Here is a 21,643-nt window from a genome sequence, read left to right on the forward strand (position 1 = left end):
TTAATCCCCTAACCAAAGAAAATTTCTCATAATTCTTTCACAAATTTTAATGACTGAAGTTGGCCATTTGTAGATAGCCATACTATACACAGGAATACTGCTTAGCACTGACTTAATCAGTACTAATCTCTCTTGAAAAGACAATAACTTACCCTTCCAAGCAGCAAGTTTCTTTTGCATCATTTCTACCATTGGCCATAATGTGGAGGTTTTCACTCTTCCTTGAATAAGCACTACACCCAAATACTTGTCAGGGAATTCACTTCTTTTCATTTGAATCATCTTTTTAATCTGCATTTTTCTCAACTCAGAAGTACCATCAATGAACATCTTATTTTTGGTTGTGTTTATGATTTGACCAGAACATTTTTTGATAATCTTCAAGAAGTTGCATTAGATTTAAAATACTCTTTTTAGCTCCAATAATAAAGATGAAAACATCATCTGCAAAGAATAAATGAGTTGGATGAATACCTTTCCTTTCCACCATTGGACAAATTGAACCTTCATTTACCAGTTGAGTGAGTCTTCTACTTAAAGCTTCCTCCATTAACACAAAAATTATTGGAGATAAAGTATCACCCTGCCTCAATCCTCTTCCAACAGAGAAGAAACCACAAGGCCCACCATTCACCATTACTGATATTCTAGCTGACTGAAATAAAATATGCAGCGACTCACACCATTTTTTAGAGAAGCCAAATTTCTGCAAAACCAAAAATAGAAACTCCCAATTAACTGAATCATAAGCTTGAGAAATGTCAAGCTTAAGAGCTACATTGCCACATCTTCTTTTTCTTGACATTTCATTCACTAATTCTGAAGCTAATATTATCTGGTCTTGAATACATCTACCCTTAACATAAGCCACTTGCTGAGGAGAGACCAATTTATGCATTAGATTACCAATTCTTGTTGCCAGAATTTTTGTGAAAATTTTGAAGTTTACATTACCCATGACAATTGGACTGTATTGACTTGGTTTCCTTGCACCTTCAGTTTTTGGAATAAGTACTAAAAAGTTGGAGTTGAGACCTTTGGGTATAAACCTTCTTCTCCAGCAGAACTGAATTGCTTCCACTACATCTTGATGTATGATATCCCAGCATGACCTATAGAAACAACTTGAAAATCCATCAGGACCAGGTGCACAGTCTTGGTCCATGTCAAATAGTGTGGCTTTAATTTCTTCTTCATCTGGAACTTTCTCAATCATTTCCTGATTATCACTAGTTCTCACTTCTGGAATGTCATTCAACATATGCTCAACATCTTCCACTTCCTTATACTTAAATTTCTGTTCAAAATATTCAATTAGTTCTTCTGAAATTTTCTTTTCGTCTGAAATTATATTACCATTCTGATCCTCAAGCTCACTGATACTATTTCTTGCTTTCCTAATCTTGAGTTTTTCATGTAAGAAACCTGTATTAGCAGCTCCATCTTTAATCCATTTATTCCTTGATTTTTGTTTCAGAAAAGTATGTAACTGAGCTTCTTTAGAGCTATGCAAATTCTGAGCTGCCACCAAATTATCTAGTGCTTCTTCATCAAAAGGGTTATTATCTGAATTTAACATAGCCTCCTGAACTTTTCCTTCTACCTCCTTGACTTTAACATTAATATTACCAAATACATTCCAATTCCAATCCCTTAGAATCTTCTTTAATTTTTCAGCTTATGTTGAAAGACAAAAGCTGGATCACCAACAATTTTTTCAGACCAACAATTCTGCACAACATCCATAAAGTTCGGATGTGATAACCACATTTTTTGAAATCTCATTGGAGCATTTTTTAGTTTGGGAATATTGACACAACCACCTAGTAGAGGAGCATGATCTGAAGCCACTCTTAAACCAACTTTATACTCCCAATCTTCAAATTTTTGTAACCATAACTGGTTAAACACAACTCTGTCTAAATTACACAAAATTCTTTTACTTTCATGCTGACAATTAGACCAACGGTATATAAGACCAGTTTTAGGAGCATGCATAAGTGAACAAGTATCAAGACAATTATTGAACTCCATCATTGCACTTCTTTTTGGAGCTTTACCACCAATTTTTTCATCAACTGAAGTAATTGCATTAAAATCTCCAATTGCCAACCATGGAAAATTTAGATCACTAATAACTTCCATCTTTGCCCATAAGAATCTTCTCTGAACAACTCTCACATGAGCATGAACACCAGATACAAGAACACCACCAATATCCACTGTAACCATCTGACTTGACATAGAAACTACTGAAGAAGTAGGTAAATTCTTATTCCAAAACAACCATATATTTCCCTTTTTATTTGAAATTGAGTGATGAATCACCATACATTGCATGCCTGGTAAATTCAGCTTATTGCAAAAAGAAGAAGAACAAAAAACCTTAGGTTCTGCAACCCAAACAACAGAAGGATTAAATTGATTTATTATAGCTCTTAATTTATTTTGAGACCTGGCTCTTCTAAGGCCTCTTAAATTCCAAAAAATGTCTCTCATTTCTTGGATTAGAGGCCTATAGTGCCTCCCTTTCCTTGATTCATTCTAAAGTTGTATTTACTTGGGAATTGTGTACCAGTTGAAGTAGGAGCAGTATTTACCTGACCTGGAAATTGTGTACTAGTTGAAGTAGAAGCAGCATTTACCTGACATACTGTAATTTCACCCTCTCCAGTTTTTGTTTTTTGTGATGAAGATTTCTGAACAACTCTAAACCAAGAAGTTACTGGGACTCTTTCAGAAGAGACTATGCTATCTTTTCCATTAACAAACTTAATCACACTTGATTCCAAAGAATTGTCTTCCACCATTTGAAGTATTTTTGTTGGAGTGAGAATTTCTTGTGGAACTCTTTCAGTACTAGCTTATTCTTCATTTACTGCTAAATCTTGCAGAGAACTGAATCTTCCTTCAGTAATAGGAATCTCAGAGTTTGGTAGAGGAGTTCCTACTTCTGGCATTATTAAAGGTGGACAAATATCAAAGGATTCTTGTGGCCTCATATCTGACCTTTGTCAATTGGCTTCTCAACACTACCCACTGGAACCCTGTGGGATTTTTCTTATTAGTGTTATTTTTGAACCTACATTCTGTTAAAGTATGACCAACAATTTTACAATGAGAGAAAATTTTTGGTAATTTGTTTAGAAAAATGCCCTGTGAGAAACTTCCATATTTAGTGATTATCCATAGCTTATTTGGTATTGGTTGTGAAAGATCCAGCTCAACCAAAACTTTTGCAGCATACCCACTTGAAAATCTAAGAGTAGCATCATCCACCTTGACCGGATTTCCAATTGCATCACATATTGTAAATAACGTTTTCTCATCTCAATATTCCAAGCTTAATCCTGGTAGAGACACCCATATCAAGGCATGAGAGGTTCTTTGATTCTCAGGTCTAAAATTGGGAATCCAATTTCTAGTTCTTAATACCTGATCCTGTACATCCCAACATTTTGAAATATAGTTCTTATCTTCTTCATTAGACAGCTTAACCGTGAAAAAACCTTTACCCAAAGGAATTAAATGACAACTACCGGTTAATTTCCATTGACCTTTTAAAATATTCATCGTATCTGCAAACTTAATTCAAAGAAAATCCAATCTACCTATCAGAGAAAACTTCCATGAATCATACCTGTTGTCTTCTTGATCATCAATCAAAGAAATCGAAGGACATTTTTCTGAAATTTTTGTAATGTTGACAACCCTCGATCCAGTAGCTGAATGATTATCTGCCATATTTTCAACGATTTCTTTTAGTGAAGCTCCATTAATAACTATTGACTTTGAAGATCTAAATTTCCACACCAGATTCACCTGAAACTAATAAGGAATTAATGAAGAAAGATAAAGATCGAGAAAATATTGTAACTTTATAAATTCCAAATTGAATTTGGTTTCCTTTTTTTAATCTTTTTCCTATTCTTTTTAAACACAACCATATTAGAGCTTTATTTGTCTGTCAGGCCTTTAAGTCTTTAGATTCCGGAGAAGATTTCTTATAAGGGACAACTTGTACTGATCGTTCGCCGTGTGATTGAACGAACACCTGATTTGATCTGGGGACCAGATGGCAATGGTTATGTCACGTGCAATTATCCGAAACCGCCATTACGATGACTGCACGTTAGAGAAGAATGAAAGGCGTAGTAAGCTTTATGGTGGACAATTCGTTGCTCGAGACTCTTGGATTTTACTTGCTGTTGTTAGCTCGTGAAGGTGAGTAGTGCTTCCCAACAATATTGTCTATCATGAAAACCAACTATACGAATATATTTCTACTAACACCACTCATTAAGTTGGGCCTGAAAAAGTGTAGAGCTAGCCTAACTCCATGCTCCAAACTCAAAACTCTTTTCATACTGTGAAAACTACAGTGAGACCCATTCTCACACATTTTTCTACTGAGAAACCCACCAACAGAAAACTGAAGGCGCGCACCCATTTTTTGGGGAAAAATTATTCTCAAACCCATAATTATGAAATTTTGTTTTCTCTCTTCGTTCTTCTTATCTTCTTCTTCTTCTGTTCTTACTCCACCGAATTCAGTTCATAGAATTGAGTTAAATCTTGTGAGCTGTTCTTAGGAAGCTTGTTAAATTGATTAGTTGGAGACGAAGGTGATGGTGTTGTGTTTGTATGAGTTCCAGGAGAAAAAGAAGATGATGTTGATGTTTGTGATGAATCTCTCAAGGTTTGATTTCATGAACTTATTATCTCAAGGTTTTTATATCTCATAGTTTTCTTGTGATTTCACTAGTTTTTTTTTTTTGTTTTTAGCTTTCTAGATCTAGGAACTTCGGTTCTAGATATCACACAAAATTCAACGGAAACAGTCGATCTGGTGTTGTGTTTGATTGAAGAAGATGTTAGAAGGAATGAGAACGAATGGGTACTTCATTGACGGAATTTAACAGCAACAACAATGGATTTGTGGTGATGATTGGACGGAGCATGTCGGCTGAATTGATTTGTTGTGCTATGAATTTGAGGATTAGTGGCCGGAATTTTGAAGGATCGGGAAATTGGTGTTGTAGATATAAATGAAGATAGTAGCAGGTAATGATTGCATAGTATTTGAGATGGGTTCTATAATGGAATGGCGTTATGGGAAATTTCAATTGAGCCAGTGGTGTTGGTTGGGATTCCGGCCAATTGCTTCAATTGTTCTTGACAAGAGCGATTGAAATGGGGGTTTTTGGTTTGTATTGAACTGGAGTTTCCAGATCCAGTTCAAGGCTGCCGATGATGGTGGGAATAGTTTGTGTTGGCTGCAATTGATGGCAGCGACTTTTCATTTTTGCAACTTGTTTACTGAAGCACGTAGAAAGATTTGTGCTAGCAAAGGGATCAGAAAGAGCTAGATCTTATGTAATTCCAATAAGATTGCACAAATTCAAGTTCTGTCACCAATAGTTTTGTTGTACCAGGTTTGCCTTGGACTTCTGTGAATCTTTGGGAATGGTTAGCACAGGGTTGAGTTTGAGAACAACAAAGAATTATTGGTGTGAGTAACATATACAGTTTTGGGTTATATTGTGACCGAAAAATATTAAATTTTCTATAATTATGGTTGTTGTCATGATTGAGCTACGAACAAATGGATGAATGGATCAGTGAAGTGAGTTAGGAATGGTGGTGTTGATGTTATGCAACAACTATTCAGTCGAGAAACTGTCTGCATAACATGTTATGCATTCGTGAAAATGGATGCATAACCTGTTATGCATCTACAAAATTTGTTGCATAACTTGTTATGCAGTCCAGAAAACCTGCATAACATGTTATGCAGGTTTAATTGCAGATGATGGTGTAAATACATGAAAGAAGATGATGGTGTAAATACATGATTTTGACCAAGAGTCCCCGAATAACTGAAAGATAATGGTTTGCGTGGGAGTTAATGAAACATGAAAGAAGATGATGATGTGGTTATGACTGCATAACATGTCATTCCGTCGAGAAACTGTCTGCATAACATGTTATGCATTCGTGAAAATGGATGCATAACTTGTTATGCATCTACAAAATTTGTTGCATAACTTGTTATGCAGTCCATAAAACCTGCATAACCTGTTATGCGTCCGAAAATATGGCTACATAATGCATTATGCATCGAGAAAATAGATGCATAACCTGATATGCATTCGTAAATATGGATGCATACTGCATTATGCATCAATTTTTTATATGTACGGCTAAAATCAACTAAAACAATGGTTACATAACTTGTTATAAATGCATAACTTTGTTATGCAGTCGAGAAAATGGTTGCATAATTCGTTATGCGTCTGCATAATGCGTTATGCATCCTTTTTGGTGGCTGCATAATGGTTATGTATCAAGTTTTCGAAAATTTTGCCTAAAACGATGATCACCTCCGATTTTTTCATGAAAAACAAAAATTTGATATTGTTGTTTGTACTTGTTGCGTAGCTCTCTTTAAAAGATTTCCAACCATATAAAATTTGTAAATTTCTAAGGTGCGGATTTTTAGATATGGTATGTCCAAGTTGAGTTGCTAATTATATCCCTGATGCATAACTCAGTTATGCAGATGCATAATCCGTCATGCAGAAGTTTTTAATAATTTCATATAATTATGGGTGTCATGGAAATAATTATGGGTGTCACAGTACCCAAAATTAATTGTGGGCCTGAGGATGAGAATATTTTTTTTTTGAGTCTCCCCCTAAGTTCCCCTTTCATACTTCCTTATTATTGTGATCATCTGTTAGGGATACAGAGAGAATCTCTAGTCGTGCAATGCACCTGCAGGTATTTGTAAATGCATTCCGCAATTGAATTCAGCAACCATGAACTGATTAGATGTTCTGCATTGCCATCAACACTAGGGGCAACCATGAATTCAATTGTCAACCGCCCCTTGCTTGCTTGCTGCTTCCCTATTATGGGCCTTCTGCTGTTATAGGTTAATGGGCATATGTGAATTTGGATGAGCAGTTGTTTGGTGTGTTCTTAAGTATAGTTTAGGTTATCAATCAGATGTACAGGTCAAACAAATTTATCTTAATCTGGAAAATTATACTAATGTACATGTGCCCATTGACCAAATGTCTTTCCCTGTGAAAATCTACATTATCACCCAAATTCTACCAAATATCTTCCCCTACAGTAAAACATTGTGCCCATTTGACCGGCAATATGTATCTAAAGACTTAAAGGCTTAGATAAATAATACTCCCACATTGAATGGTAAGGAAACCCTCATTTCCTATTGGCCGAAATAAAGCTTTTTCGAGTTTTGTGAAACAAGCGTTTGGATGAAAACACTAGGCAATGGATGATTAAAAAAAAAAAAAAAAAGACAAAATTCAACTTCGAACTCAGTCGAAAAGAGATCAAATTCCAAACTCTAAACTACATTATGGCGTTATTGTTGTGTTATTTGCTATATATTTAGGTTGAATGAAATCGTGTCAAAATACAAATTGAATTTCGGAGATCTGGGTGGCAAAGTAAGCCGTTTTAATCGTGGTGGTGTAACAAGAGGTAGCAGCAGTAACAAGGGGTTGTAACAAGGTGCATATCATGATGGTGATGGTGTAACAAGAGGAAGCAGTAACAAGTGGTTTGCAACAAAGTGCATGTCATGGTTGTGGTGGTGTAACAATGGGGATATCATGGTGTTGGTGCATAGCAAGAGGACGCAGTCATAAGTGGCCGCAGTTCGGAAGCAAGGGTGTTCAGGTGGATGTTCTGGAATATAAAGATCCGGAAGTCGGTGGTTATGGCAGTAGAGGTGGCGGTCACAGTCAAAAACGGCGGAACAAGGTACGTTTTATGATGGTTATTGATTAATTCCCTAATTTAGCTTGGTACAAAATCTATATAGTTATTGTTGTTGAGTTGGCCGGGGTGCACCATGAGATATATAGGTGGAGATCGTGAATTACGGATTGCAAAATCTGATAATTAATTATATCGTGCTATCTCATAGTATAATTATAATTGCTTCTTCATCATCGGAACATACCGAGATAAATTAATGATATCATGATATCAGTTACATGGGATACATATAATGAAACAACTATTTAGGATACTCACATTAAGCAAAAGTCTGAATGGTGAGTGCACAAATTCTCTAGCCGTCTATATACACAGAGGGAAAGAAAAAGATTAGAAAAATAAAACAATTCAATTTGGAATTCACGACTTGACAATATTTAGATGGTGGCATTTAGCATGGTTTAAAAATTACAAATTAAAAAGAAAACACTTAATTTACCGTGTTTGGAATTTTGTGGAAGTCCAAATTAAATTTGGAACTCGAGTAACTACCACATTAGGATTTTTTTTTTTCAAATTATATAAAGAAAAAAAATTCCACATATTTTCTACGAAAATAAAAATAATAAATAAATAAAATCTGCACATATTGTCCACCTATTTAACGTATTTTTGCCCTAACACACCAAATAAAAAATACATCGTCACGGGGGGAGGCGAACCCCCACGCACAAAAAATAAAAAATGCATCTTCACGGGGCGGGGCGAGCGACTCATCAAATCAAAAAAACATCGCCACGAAGCCCTGCGACTCACCAAATCAAAAATGCATCGCCACTGGGAGTTGGGTGTTTTTTTTTTGACTGATTTAGGGATATAGGTGCTCAGTTTACTTGGTCTAATAGGCAATCTGATTCTGATAATGTCAAACCTATACTTGACAGGGCTTTGGTGAATGGTCATTGGCTGCATCACTATAATAACTCAAAGCTTTTTCATATAGATGCAATAGGCTCTGACCATTTACCTATCCTCTTGGTTACTAATTGCAGTGACCATCAAGGAAAAAAACCCTACAGATATTTTAAATGTTGGTTTAAAGATCCTACTTGTCAACAAGTTATTAGGGATGCCTATAAAACTAATGTTAGAGGGTCTCATGCTTTTAAAATGGTCAACTGCCTTAGAAATGTTAAATATGAGCTTAAAAAATAGAATATTTCCCACTATGGTACTATTGATCAAAAAGTTTGCTCTCTAACTGATCAACTCAAGCATCTGAATAATAATCCTTATTCTATTCAGAACAATGAGACCATAAAGGAAGTTGAACATAATCTTGAGTTGGCTCAAAAAGCTCAAGAGTCCTTTTATGCTCAGAAATCTAGGGTTGATTTTATTAAGAACCATGATAGAAACACTTCTTATTATCATACTTATGTGAATAGAAGAAGGCATTTCAATCACATTAGTTCCTTAAAATTGACTAATGGGCAATGGTCTGAGGATAGAGATTCTCTTGAAGACCTTCTTGTTACACATTTTAATAGTATTTCTACTACAACAAATCCTACTCTGAATGATGATTTTTTAAATTGCATAGACAGATGTGTCACTAATGAGGACAATGATAAGCTTTTGATTCCCATTACTCTTGATGAGATTAGGAACACTATCAAGCAAATGGCCCCTTGGACTGCCCCTGGTCCAGACGGGTTTCCCCCTGGATTTTATAAACAAAATCTTAATTTGCTTGAGCAAGATGTTTTGGAAACAGTCAAGTTCCTTTGATTCCAAACATATTCTAAAGGAAATGAATCATACATTTATTTCTTTGATTCCTAAGGTGAATAAGCCTACTACTCCAGCTGATTTTAGGCCTATCTCTCTATGCAATTCTAATTATAAGATCATCTCTAAGATCATTGTAAATAGAATGAAACCTTTGCTAGGCAAAATTATATCACCATACCAGGCTGCATACGTACCTAGTAGAAACATTCAAAACAATGTGGTGATTGCCCATGAGCTAGTTCATACTATGAAAACAAAAAAAGGATAGATGTGGCATCATGGGCCTTAAACTTGACATGTCTAAGGCCTTTGATAGAGTAGAATGGCCCTTCCTAATTGCTGTTCTTAAGAAATTTGGGTTCTCAGATCACTGGTGTCAATTAATTTCTCAGTGTATAAGTACCACAAATACCATCATTCTTTTAAATGGTTCTCCATGCACTTCTTTTTCTCCTACCAGAGGACTCAGACAAGGAGACCCATTGTCTCCTTATCTGTTCATTTTGTGCATGGAATCATTTTCTAGATATCTCAAACATGCTGAACATTCTAATTTAATTCATGGTTTGAAAGTGACTAAAGAAGCTCCTAGTATATCACATCTGCTTTTTACTAAAGCTACTCACTATGAATCAAGCAATCTTATGTCTTTGATTAGAGATTTTAGTAGTATTTCTGGTCAAATGATAAATTTTGAGAAGTCTGCATGTTTTTGCAGTAAGAATGTTCAACCTGATCATTGTGTGTCTCTTATTAGAGCTATGAATGTTAAGAAGATAGAACTTAATGAAAAGTATGTAGGTATACCTCTCTTTATTACCAATAATAGGACTGAGAGTATGTCACATTTAAACACTCATCATGATTCTAGAGTGTCTAAATGGAAAGGTAAACAATTAGCTTAATCAGGCAGATCCATTCTTGTTCAACATACCTTAAAATCTTCATCTAACTATCATATGAACTCTTTTCTGCTCCCTGACAATATTATTAACAAAATGGAGCAGTCCCAAAGAGACTTCTGGTGGGGAAAAAATGGTCATAAGGGTTACTACTTTAGAAAATGGGAAAAAATGTGTACACATAAACTGCAGGGTGGGTTAGGCTTTAGAAACCTGAAAAAAAATGAACCTAGCTCTTTTAACCAAAACTGCTTGGTTGCTCATTCACTCTCCTAATGATCTGTGGGTTCAAATTCTCAAGTGCAAGTATTTTAAGAACTGTCACCCTCTCCATTATAATAAACCTTGGTCTATGTCTTGGTGTTAGTATTTTTCATGGTCTGGATATCTTAAAATAACATGCTTATTGGGACATTAGAGATGGTAGTACAGTTCAGGCCTTCACTGACAACTGGATTCTAAACCCTTCTCAGCCATTGTGTGTCAATTATCCAAACCCCAACTATAAAGTTGTTGAGTTTATCAATCATGAGTCTAAAACTTGGAGGATAGATTTAATTGAGTCATTTTTTGCTAGTGATAATTGTCAAAAAATATGCAGTATGAGAATTCCAATTGCTGGTTGCGACACTTTGATTTGGCCATACAACAGTAATGGTATCTTAACTGTAAAATCTGTCTATAAACTGCTAGCTAATGAATTGCCTCATAATTATAGTCCCAATCCTGATTTTGAAACAAATAAGGCTATTTGGAAGTCCCATCTTTTGCCTAGAACCCAATTGTTTATATGGAAGTGCTTTGAAAATATTCTACCCACTGGTAGTAAACTAGCTAGATTCAACCACACTCATGATGATAGGTGTAAATCATGTAACTCTGGTGTTTCTGAAACTCTGGAACATATGTTACTTCACTGCCAATTTGCTAAAAATGTGTGGTCAACCATCCATGTTGTTAGTTCCTCTGTTTTGCAGGATTCTGATACTAACATCAGTATTAAGGAATGGATTTCTAAATGGCTCACATCCAAAACTCTGCAAGATAAATCGTCTATTGTCCTTACTGTGGCCTGGTGCATCTGGAAAGGCAGATGCTCGAAAGTGTTTGATAACATACACTTAAACCCGCAGATTACTGCTAGAAATGCTATAAGAACTGTGGGTGAAACTATGAATGTTTTTGCTCCTGTATTTGTGCCCAACATAACTAATGTGGTTCCTGATGTTGCGTCTAATTTCGTTGAATCTGTATCACATGAAAGTCTTCTAATCTTCTGTGATGCTTCCTTTGACAAAAATGCTAATGAATCTGGTTTTGGAATTGTGGCCTTAAACTCAGCAGGTGACTTCAAGGGATGCAAGCTAGTCTCAGGAAGGAGTGCAAGTTCTGAAGTAGCTGAAAGTGCAGCAATCCTGGAGGCTGCAAGTTGGATTAAAAGAAATAACTTCCAGAACTTTTACATTATCAGTGATGTTAAAAATATTATAGCTTATCTGAATAATAGCAAAGGCCAAACTAGTTGGACCTCATGCTCTTTATGAGATGATTGTCTTTTCCTTTTAAAAGATATTTCTCCTCTTAAATTCATTCATCTTAAGAGAGATCATAATAGCTTAGCAGACATAGCTGCAAAACACAATAGAATGCTGAGAATTTCAGGAGAATGGGATGTCAACAATCACCCAAAATTTCTCCCTCAAGCTGTAATCTGTCATTAATATCAATGAATTTTATTTTCCTAGAAAAAAAAAGGTTTACTATCTTATTAGCAAAAGGAGAATCACCAACTTTCACACGGGCTGGATGTCGCCACTACCAGCATTTAGTTGACCTATTTAAATGCATTCTAATCTAAAGTAGTCTTATCTAGATAAAAGTTGCAGCAGCAGATTTCACGCCGTGATTAGCTTTCCTGCTTTTTCAATGTGGATGTTTTTCCAATGTCTCTCTATGGACTTACTTATCCAGTAATTAAATATAACTGAGACAAAATTATTGGGATCTTGTTTAGTATATCATGATACATAGGTTGCTGCCGGAATCTGATAGACACGGTGAGAAAAATATATGTATAATCAACTAGTAACAAATTTTAGTACACTTTCTTTCTGACAAGTTCTGTAAAAATAAACAAATTACAAATAAATAATGTGTAATGTAAGAAATCTGAGCAGAAAAAAAAAATAAACTGATTCAAACAATGGCTTTAAGTTTGAATTCAACCAGTGATCACCTCAATGTTCGCCTTTAAAACAACTTATATGTAACCTTGTACAGTCCATCCTGGCAGCATGCTGTTTGGGGTTGCGCCGTTGAGCTCATTCATCATCAGTCAATTTTGTGCCAGAGATGCACTCAAACCTTGTCGTCAGCAGTAAAAGAGTATTATTGTAAGCCGCCCCTTGCTTATCCTGCTGCTCCCGGTTGGTTAACGGCCTTTTGGGTTCATGATCTGCGAGAAAACAGCACTAGGAGTCAAGCCATCCGAATCTTCACTAGCAACGCTCTGTCCACCGATGCTCATGCTTGTCGTATTTACGGTACTCGATGTGTCTGCTGACTTCAAATCATTTGGATCTTTCTTGTAGTTTGGTTGACCATCAGTCATGCTCAAGTCTTCCACTTTCACTAGACCGTTTTCTTCAGCACTCTCCTGCAGCTGCAATGCAAACTCAAGGTTCCAGAGAACATCACCCATCGACGGCCGGTTTGCTCCTATATCGTCCAAACACTTCTCAGCTGTCTCTGTAAACTTCTTAAGACACTCCGGCGCAATCTTCCCTTTCAAAAATGGGTCGACGATTTGATCAATGATTCCCTTCTTGCAGCAGTGTATGGCCCATTCAGATAAGCAAACTTGCTCCTTGGCTAGAGATGGATTAAGTGCCGGTCTTGCGCACAGTACCTCAAACAGTACAACACCGAACGAATAGACATCGGATTTCTCTGTCAATTGCTGCCTCCTGAAGTACTCTGGATCCAAGTACCCAAAACTACCCTTCACAACTGTGCTGACATGAGTGTGATCCAAAGCTGGCCCTGTCTTTGACAACCCAAAATCAGAAACCTTTGCGACCCATTTCTCATCTAACAGAATGTTTGTGGTCTTCACATCTCGGTGGATGATGGTGTGTTTTGCACCAGTATGCAGGTAATGTAAACCACGAGCAGACCCAATGCAGATCTCAAGCCTTTGTTTCCATGAGAGCGCAGGGTTTTGAGTCTTGTAAAGGTGCTCTCGAAGGGTTCCGTGTGCCATGTGGTCATACACGAGGATCATTTCAGAGTTGTCCTCACAGTAACCAATTAGAGAGACAAGATGTCTATGTCTGAGCTTGGAAAGCATCTCAATCTCTGTTTGGAACTCATTCACACCTTGATCTGAGAGTGGATTTCCTCGCTTGATAGCAACTTTAGTGGTTCCGCCATCAATTTCACCCGCGTAAACTTTGCCAAAACCACCAACTCCGAGGATTAGACCTTCATTGAAGTTCTTCGTAGCAGCTTTAATTTCAGCAAATGAGAAGTGACGACAGAGGTTCGAGGCAAGAACTGAAGAAGCATAGCTTTTGCCTGTAGCACTTGTCTTTGCAGAACCTCCAGAATGTGAATTGCTATATTGTGAAAGTGGAAGCCACCCTGAAGGCCCATCGCCAGCACTAGACTCCTTTCCCCTCCCTTTCCCATCCCCTTCACGTCTTCTGCGCCGTCCCACCAGAAACAAAATTAAGCAACCAAGACAGGAGATTGCGGCAACACCACCTATAACACCTCCAGCAATGGCTCCAGTTTGGTTCTTTGACTTTCCCGATGATCTAGCTGAATCAGGATCAATTGTTTCTTGTTTAGGCAATGGAATTGGATTAGGTCCAGCGAGGCTTCCATTGGTGATGTTAATTTTAAAAATCTCCACTCCATTTAAGATGGCATCATAATAGTTGGACTTGGATGCCGTGTTTGGATGCAGTGCAAGCCACATATCTTGTTGAGCACCATTTCCCTGTGGAACGTAAACGACGTAATCCTTGTATACAGGAACTCTATTCTTCCCTGCCCAACCAACAACATCCGCGGCTTCCTCAGCAGTTTGATTATTGATGAAGATTTGAAAAACCCTCTGATTAATCTTTGTCATAACCGCTTGGATCTCACAGAAATGAAGCCTAACCAAGTAGTAGAAACCTGGATCTATGGAGAATATCCAAGTGAGGTTGTAATTCTTGTTGATGTTCAGATCAGGCCCCATTGTTCTAGCAGTGGCATAAACATCTTTAGGAGCAACATAGTCCGGCATCCCTGGAGGATACTCAATTGTGACGTTAGGACTAATCGTATCAGTCACACCGAAGCCTGCCCCGAAGATGTGAGGTGAATCATCGGACCAAGAACGCAACAAGCCTGCATCTTTGGTTGGAGAAATGTAATTTCCACCTACATTCAGACGGAAGACATTCTCGAGTGCAGTACTGTTGTCAATGCTGAAAGGAGACGACTCTCCGACGATAAAGGCACTAGTACCGTCGTTACTGTAAATATCAGGCATGGACACGACCTGGATCCCATTGACGAAAGCATACGATGATTTGGAGGTGGAAGAGGGTGTGAATGTTATGTTCAACCTCTCATTCTCATCAGTTACAGGGATGGAAAATTCCTTGATAATGAAAGCAAAATTGAGGGCTTGGCTAGTCTGAGAAGCACTGAAATTACTAAGGAGTGTATACGGACCAGCAGTGACAGAAAACAGAGAATCGGAAGCGTTGAGGCCGGAATACGAAGCAGGGTAGAAGTAGAGCCGGACGAATTTCCGACCGGATGAGACCGGGAAAGTGTATGTGAATTCAGAGCGGAATACACGAGCAGTCATGAATGGGATTTCAGGAACTGATGGGTCTTGAATTGAAGCAGGGGATGTTAATGATGGTGGAGATGAATCAGATGGTGCGAATTTAGAACCAATGTCGGTTGTCCATTCGAGACCATCGGGATCTTTAGCATCTCCGGCGGCGCCACAGTTTATAAGAAGCTTATCAGTGGATGAATACGATGATGATGGTGTAGTAGAAGTTTCAGCAGAGGTGGAATCGATTGAAAAGAAGAAGATTGAGGTGCAGAAGATGAAGACAATAAATGCATTTGTGTTGGAACAAGAAGAAGAAGACTTGTTCTTGTCCTTGTAATTATTAGTATTGTGATTCATGGAGCTAAAATTATGAAACGGAACCATTTATCTAATATTGATCCAGTGAGCAGAAATTTATGTAACTAGAGACTAGAGAATATGAAGAATCATAAGAACAGAAATCTGGATCTTACCAATAAGAAGGCTTGACTTGAGTTGAGATGTGTGAAAATGTATACCTGGTGATGAGAAGTATAATGTGAATTCATGAGATCTCTACTCTCCACCAGCCTCAACTGTGGCTTGATTTGGGACGATGAATTGAAAACTGAGAAAGGCTTCGGAGAGAAGGAAGAAAAGGGAAAGATGGAAGACAGTGATGAGTGAGAGAGAGAACAGAGAACAATAGAGACAGTTGTAATTTGGAGTTGGTTGGCAATAATAAGCACCTTTGCACATGGGGAAGAGAAACAAAACCACCACCACCACTCAGTTATTGTTTTTTCCTCATATTCAGACATTGACTGGTCCACTCAGGTCATGTTGTGTTGACAAACAGATGATAACACTGTTTTCTTTGTATTGTGACAAACAATGGTGTTGCTAAACTAAACGCGTGAACATTTTGATGCTTCTTCGCTGGTCTGTCTGATACATCTGCTGGATAGTTATATTGTGGTTGGATGCAACACTATTTTGTTTATAGGACACCAGAAACAAAAGTCAAAAGCAAAACTCAAATGCAGAATTATTTTGTTTGATAGCGTGTTTCGGATATCTGAAGCAATTTCTGTATGCACATCCAACTTCTGACTTACAAAAAGTTCATTTTTGGCTTGCTTGGTATCAAAAATAGACTGGTACATGCTAACCATACAAGTTTTTGAAATTGCATCTATCTACAATGATAAAGGTCCGGGTGGGATGTGACTGATGAGGAAACATGTCTCCGATCATGTCCAATAAATGATTCCAACCTCAAAATACACCTCCAATTTCTCCGTTGGAAAGTCATATACCTCTAGTTTCTCGCTCAGAAGTTATCATATTTCGTACTCCATCTGTTCCTTTTTAATAGGCTGGTTTTGTTTTTAGAGAAATCTAAGGAAATTAAGAGAACAAATCATTGAAAGTGATCCTCATGACACTTGTCAGCAAAAGAAGTAAAGTGAAATGGTCCACATGACACTTATCAAAAGAAGTTAAGAGAAAAGAGGTCCCAGAAAATTAAAATAACATTTGACTTTCCCAATTAGGAAACCAGCCTATTTTTTTGAAACATTTATTTATAAAAACCAGCCTATTAAAAAAGAACGGAGGGAGTATAAGACAAACTAGATGGTAATCGGGAGATGTAGTGCGTTAATACCGCCTTGAATAAACATGTAGAAGTAATTTTTTGATTTCTAAAATTCAAAAGGTAAGAAATTACTTTGCCTGGCTTGATTGGGGTATACCCAGATTAATTGGGATATACCTAATGAGACAAAAGCGAGGTCATTTTGAAGTAAAAGAAACCACCCCTTAACCATGTATTTTCTAAATGCCTAATATACCCTTTTTTAATTAACACTAAAAAATTTGATTAGCTTAATTACTTGAGTCTAGATGGATCAATTGAGTAGATTAAAACTTTTATTCCATGAGTTCAATCAACACGTTCTAAATTTTGTGAAAAGTCGGCCGACAAGGTCTACGGATGAAGAACATGCCGACTATATCTGGCCGGCAAGGTCTACGGATGAATAACATGCCGACTATATCCGGTCGGCAAGGTCAGTGAATGAAGAAGATGCCGACTTTATTATTTTTTGACACATATACGAGACTGTTGTAAATATTTCACTAGTCGGCATCTTATTGATTTTTTACCTTGCCGGCTACCTTATAGTCAAATACCTTGTCGACTATCGGATTTTTGACATACAGAAAGGTTTTACAAATGCATGATTAGTCGACAAGGTATTAATTTCATAATCTGCCGACTAAACTATACTCGGCAAGGTATAAGGATGAATATCGTGCCGACCCTGTAAATGCAAATTTCAGAGATGAAAAGTCGGCATAATATTCAACCTAGGAAGATGCCGACTAATACAAGTCGGCAAGGTCGGCAAAAAGAAACCATGGCGACTGTTGATAAAAAATTTGGATCATACCCAATCTCAAAACTCGTATAATCCAAATTTGATTTTTTTTTTTTTTTGCTGATTTGCTTTTATAGTTAGAGTTTTGGAAAAATATTTTGAAATTTTCTTAGATGGATTTTTAGTCGGCATGGTTTTTTTCTTGGGGCAATTTGGTATTTTAACACCTTTTAGACACCTCTTAGCATACTAGTTTGGATGGGAATAAAATGGGTATATCCCAATTAATATGGGTATATCCCAATTTCGCCAGGTTAATTTGTGTGTAAAATTTCAGAATAATTTTTAGAAGTTAAAAAAAAAAAAAATCATGAAGCAACATATCTTTGCTTTGGACTTCTAATTCTAGAAGCAGAAGCATTTGTGTTTTTCTGTCCAAACCTGCTATAAGTATGTTGGCAATCTAAGATGATGGCAATGGGGAGACTGATAACTGATGAGAGTTCCAACTTCCAAGTGCCAAATACTAGAAGAGCAAATAGACAAAATGATGTACACGTGTGAGATTAGGTATTCAGTATCTGTCGTGTAACTTACTTCAGCTTCGTGTGAGAAACTCATCTTCATTACAATCCATCCTTTTGTTCGGGAACCAGGGGAGCCGAAAGAGAGTGCAACCAGTACTTTTAGTTTCTCTACATGAGCATGAATACGATCACTCCCACCCTTGCCACCACCAGCATCAGTTGCCACAAGGAGGAGGAGGAGGAGAAGAAGAAGTAAGAAGCTTTCCTTTTACCATTCTCCCTCTCCCTTTGAGTCTTGCAATTTTTTTTGAAAAGACTAGCTAGTAATAGTATTTGTGCAGGATGCTGATATTTGTTTGATACTTGGCTTCCTCTGTAAGTAAAGAAAGTTTTTAGCTAGATAACTCCACTCTTTACTATCTTTCGGGCCGGATTTTTTGATTGTTTTTCTTCAAAGTAATGCATGAATACTCAGCCTAAAAAAATTTAAAGTGCATATATTCCTTGCTCATTCTCTACTTCTCCGACTAGCTAATAAAGCATGCATAATTGTTACTATATGTATGAATTGGCAATTGCGGCTACTTCACACTTGAGTAACCCCCCTTATTGCTTATTCATTTTCCTTCATCTCTTAGCTTGCTTTCAATTTTTCTTTTCAGTTTCATGTCGATGGCTATACTTATTATTCCATTCCACCTGCAAACATAGTGGCATCATCCTAAGAACAAATGTACAAGTGTGCCAGTTAGAATAGAATATAACCAATTAAGTTGATGCAAGCTTAAAACAAAATTTTCTTTGCTTCAAAGCCATACACTTACTTAATTACCACTCATCATCTGTCTCCACAAATCACAGTGTTTTGAGAGTGGATATATGTACCTCGCTAGCAAGTGCAGTTGGTTTAACAATAATTGTGTAAACATGATCAACACCCAGAGGGAAAAACCCAAATTACTTGGTTATAAAACAAAAATGTCATCAATTCATCTCTTAGTAATAATGTCAATCTTTTGGTTATCGTTTGTCGTTGGAAAATCGTCCAGCAATTCGGTTTGTGCTGACGATAATAGTGTTGATATTGGTCTTAGTGTTCCTGACGGAGTAGTTGCACCTGATCAGCACTTCGGAGGGGGAGGACCAGCGTCGGTGGAGAGTAGTACTACCAATTATCTCTCATCGACTTCTTCTTCTGATGAATATGGTTTAGAAGATGGAGATTTTGATGATCTGCTGGGGAGTGAACAGGAATGGGAGATGGTGTCAAGGAAAGGAAATCAATTCGTAATTTTGCCAACTTCGATGTCAAAGCAACAGGATACGGTTAGGCCTTTCTATGTCAATGGGTTCAATACATACTGGTTGATGCTATTTGCAGCGGATGATTCGACCAAAGGTAAAGTGAGTCAAATATTTCAAGAAGCCTCCTCAGTGGGACTCACTGTGTGTAGGACTTGGGCGTTTAATGATGGTGGATGGAGAGCCCTTCAAAAATCGCCTGGAGTCTATGACGAAGACATTTTCAAGGTACGTATATATACATGCTAAACATACGTAATTTACATATACTAGTGCAAAACATGTTTTCATATGTACAATCCTATAATTGCTATGTGATTGCACAGGCACTGGATTTTGTATTAAGTGAAGCGAAGAAGTATAAGATCAGGCTTGTCATGTCATTAGTCAATAACTGGGAATCCTACGGCGGCAAATCCCAATATGTGAAATGGGGAAAAGAATTTGCAGGTCTTACTAATCTCACTTCAGATGACGATTTCTTCACGCATCCAACTCTCAGAACCTACTATAAGAATCATGTCAAGGCAAGCAATTCAACTCATTTTTTCTGTTTCCACTAATTGTAACTTCTGCTTATAATTCTTTTTTTAAGCTTTTGTACTGGTGTCTTGTGCTGTATGTATCTGCAGACGCTTCTTAATCGAGTGAACACGTTTACGAATGTGACATACAAGAATGATCCTACAATTTTTGCTTGGGAATTGATGAACGAGGCTAGGTGCTCATCTGATCCATCCGGAGATACGTTGCAGGTAACTATTGAGTTTATGATAAAAGCCGAATATCTATATGTTTGTGTGCTCATGGTTTCAGTTTTGGTTGTAAACCTATAGGCATGGATCCAAGAAATGGCAATGCACGTTAAATCCATCGATCCGAACCACCTCTTGGAAATTGGAGTGGAAGGATTTTATGGCCCTTTGACGCCAGACAGAGTTCAACTCAATCCAAACAAGGTAGCCCAACAAGTAGGAACTGACTTTATCCGGAACCACCAGGCTTTGGGTATTGATTTTGCTTCGGTTCACATGTACGCAGATTCTTGGTAAGTACATTTATGTACATAGGTATGGCATTGCTTGACCGATTCGTGCACTCCTTGTTGTTTAACTGAAATTGTGCAACTCAACAGGATCTCCCCATCGGTTTCAAATGCACACATAAAATTTGTGACGTCGTGGATGAAATCTCACATAGAAGATGCTGAGAAGAAGCTTGGTGGGATGCCCGTAATATTTTCAGAGTTTGGAGTATCGGTGAGGGACAGCGGATACAATGCATCGTTCAGAGACACGTTAATAAGCACAGTGTACAAAACGATATTGGATTCAACAAAGAAAGGAGGGAGCGGAGCTGGAAGTCTGCTATGGCAGATCTTCCCAGAGGATACTGAGTACATGAATGATGGATACGCAATTGTTCTATCAAAGTCTCCGGCGACATCAAACATTATCTCTCTTCATTCCACTAGGCTTATGCTCTTCAACTCTCGCTGCTCTTGGAGGTGCCGTTGGGTTTGCAGCAAGAAGAAAAATGCATTGCCATCTGTAGACGTAGACGACCAGTAGTAGAATTGATTTTCTTATCGTACATTATTACATATAAATACCTCTGTGCGTGTAAGTAATTACATATAGATATAAATTTGTAATCGTAGTTCGGGCACTTTTGGTTCTCTTTATAAACTGTGGAGATTCTTCGAAGCTGAAGTCCGAAAAGCAAAATGACGCAAAATAGCGTAGCCGCTGAATTAAACAGAAAGCTCGGATGAAAATTCAATTTGTAGAACGGGTCTTATTTTTGTTTAAATCAAAAAGAATTTGCTCGCACAGACGATCAAGTCAATCGTTAAGTTTGAGTCAAGTCAACCGACTAGTTGGCTTAAACTAAGAAACTCTGAAACCAACTGGGAATAGCCCGGCCAGTTGGTCAGAGGACGAACTCTCACTCTTGACGTCAGAAAACAAACTAACTCTGTTAGCGGAAACAATGTGGAGAAATTAACATTTTTAATCCCAAAGTTACTGGGCACTATGTAGTCCTGCTCCTTCAAGCCCGGTACTGAGAGGTCCAAATTCAGAATATGGGGCATACATATGTATAACTCGATTACAGGGGTGGAGCTGGAGCCAAGAATTATGGGAT

At 37.5% G+C, this 21,643-nt stretch overlaps 3 protein-coding genes across 3 annotated transcripts; 1 reads left to right on the forward strand and 2 right to left on the reverse strand.

The window, feature by feature from the left end:
• On the reverse strand, positions 1 to 2,810 carry LOC113280031. The gene is made up of 4 exons (XM_026528669.1): positions 2,561 to 2,810; positions 1,728 to 2,393; positions 515 to 1,611; positions 1 to 291 (listed from the first exon to the last, which is right to left on the reverse strand). The coding sequence occupies exons 1-4, from the start codon at positions 2,808 to 2,810 to the stop codon at positions 1 to 3; spliced, it is 2,304 nt and encodes a 767-aa protein (XP_026384454.1).
• A 9,695-nt stretch (positions 2,811 to 12,505) lies between these two features.
• On the reverse strand, positions 12,506 to 16,059 carry LOC113283624 (receptor-like protein kinase FERONIA). Its single transcript, XM_026532955.1, has one exon. The coding sequence runs from the start codon at positions 15,682 to 15,684 to the stop codon at positions 12,886 to 12,888; it is 2,799 nt and encodes a 932-aa protein (XP_026388740.1). The 5' UTR covers positions 15,685 to 16,059; the 3' UTR covers positions 12,506 to 12,885.
• Positions 16,060 to 18,932: 2,873 nt separating this feature from the next.
• On the forward strand, positions 18,933 to 21,199 carry LOC113283625 (mannan endo-1,4-beta-mannosidase 6-like). Its single transcript, XM_026532956.1, has 5 exons — positions 18,933 to 19,723; positions 19,822 to 20,022; positions 20,128 to 20,250; positions 20,332 to 20,543; positions 20,631 to 21,199. The coding sequence occupies exons 1-5, from the start codon at positions 19,073 to 19,075 to the stop codon at positions 21,064 to 21,066; spliced, it is 1,623 nt and encodes a 540-aa protein (XP_026388741.1). The 5' UTR covers positions 18,933 to 19,072; the 3' UTR covers positions 21,067 to 21,199.
• The last annotated feature ends 444 nt before the right edge of the window (positions 21,200 to 21,643 follow it).

Source organism: Papaver somniferum, chromosome 5 (assembly GCF_003573695.1).
Source record: "Papaver somniferum cultivar HN1 chromosome 5, ASM357369v1, whole genome shotgun sequence".
Lineage (NCBI taxonomy): Eukaryota > Viridiplantae > Streptophyta > Magnoliopsida > Ranunculales > Papaveraceae > Papaver > Papaver somniferum.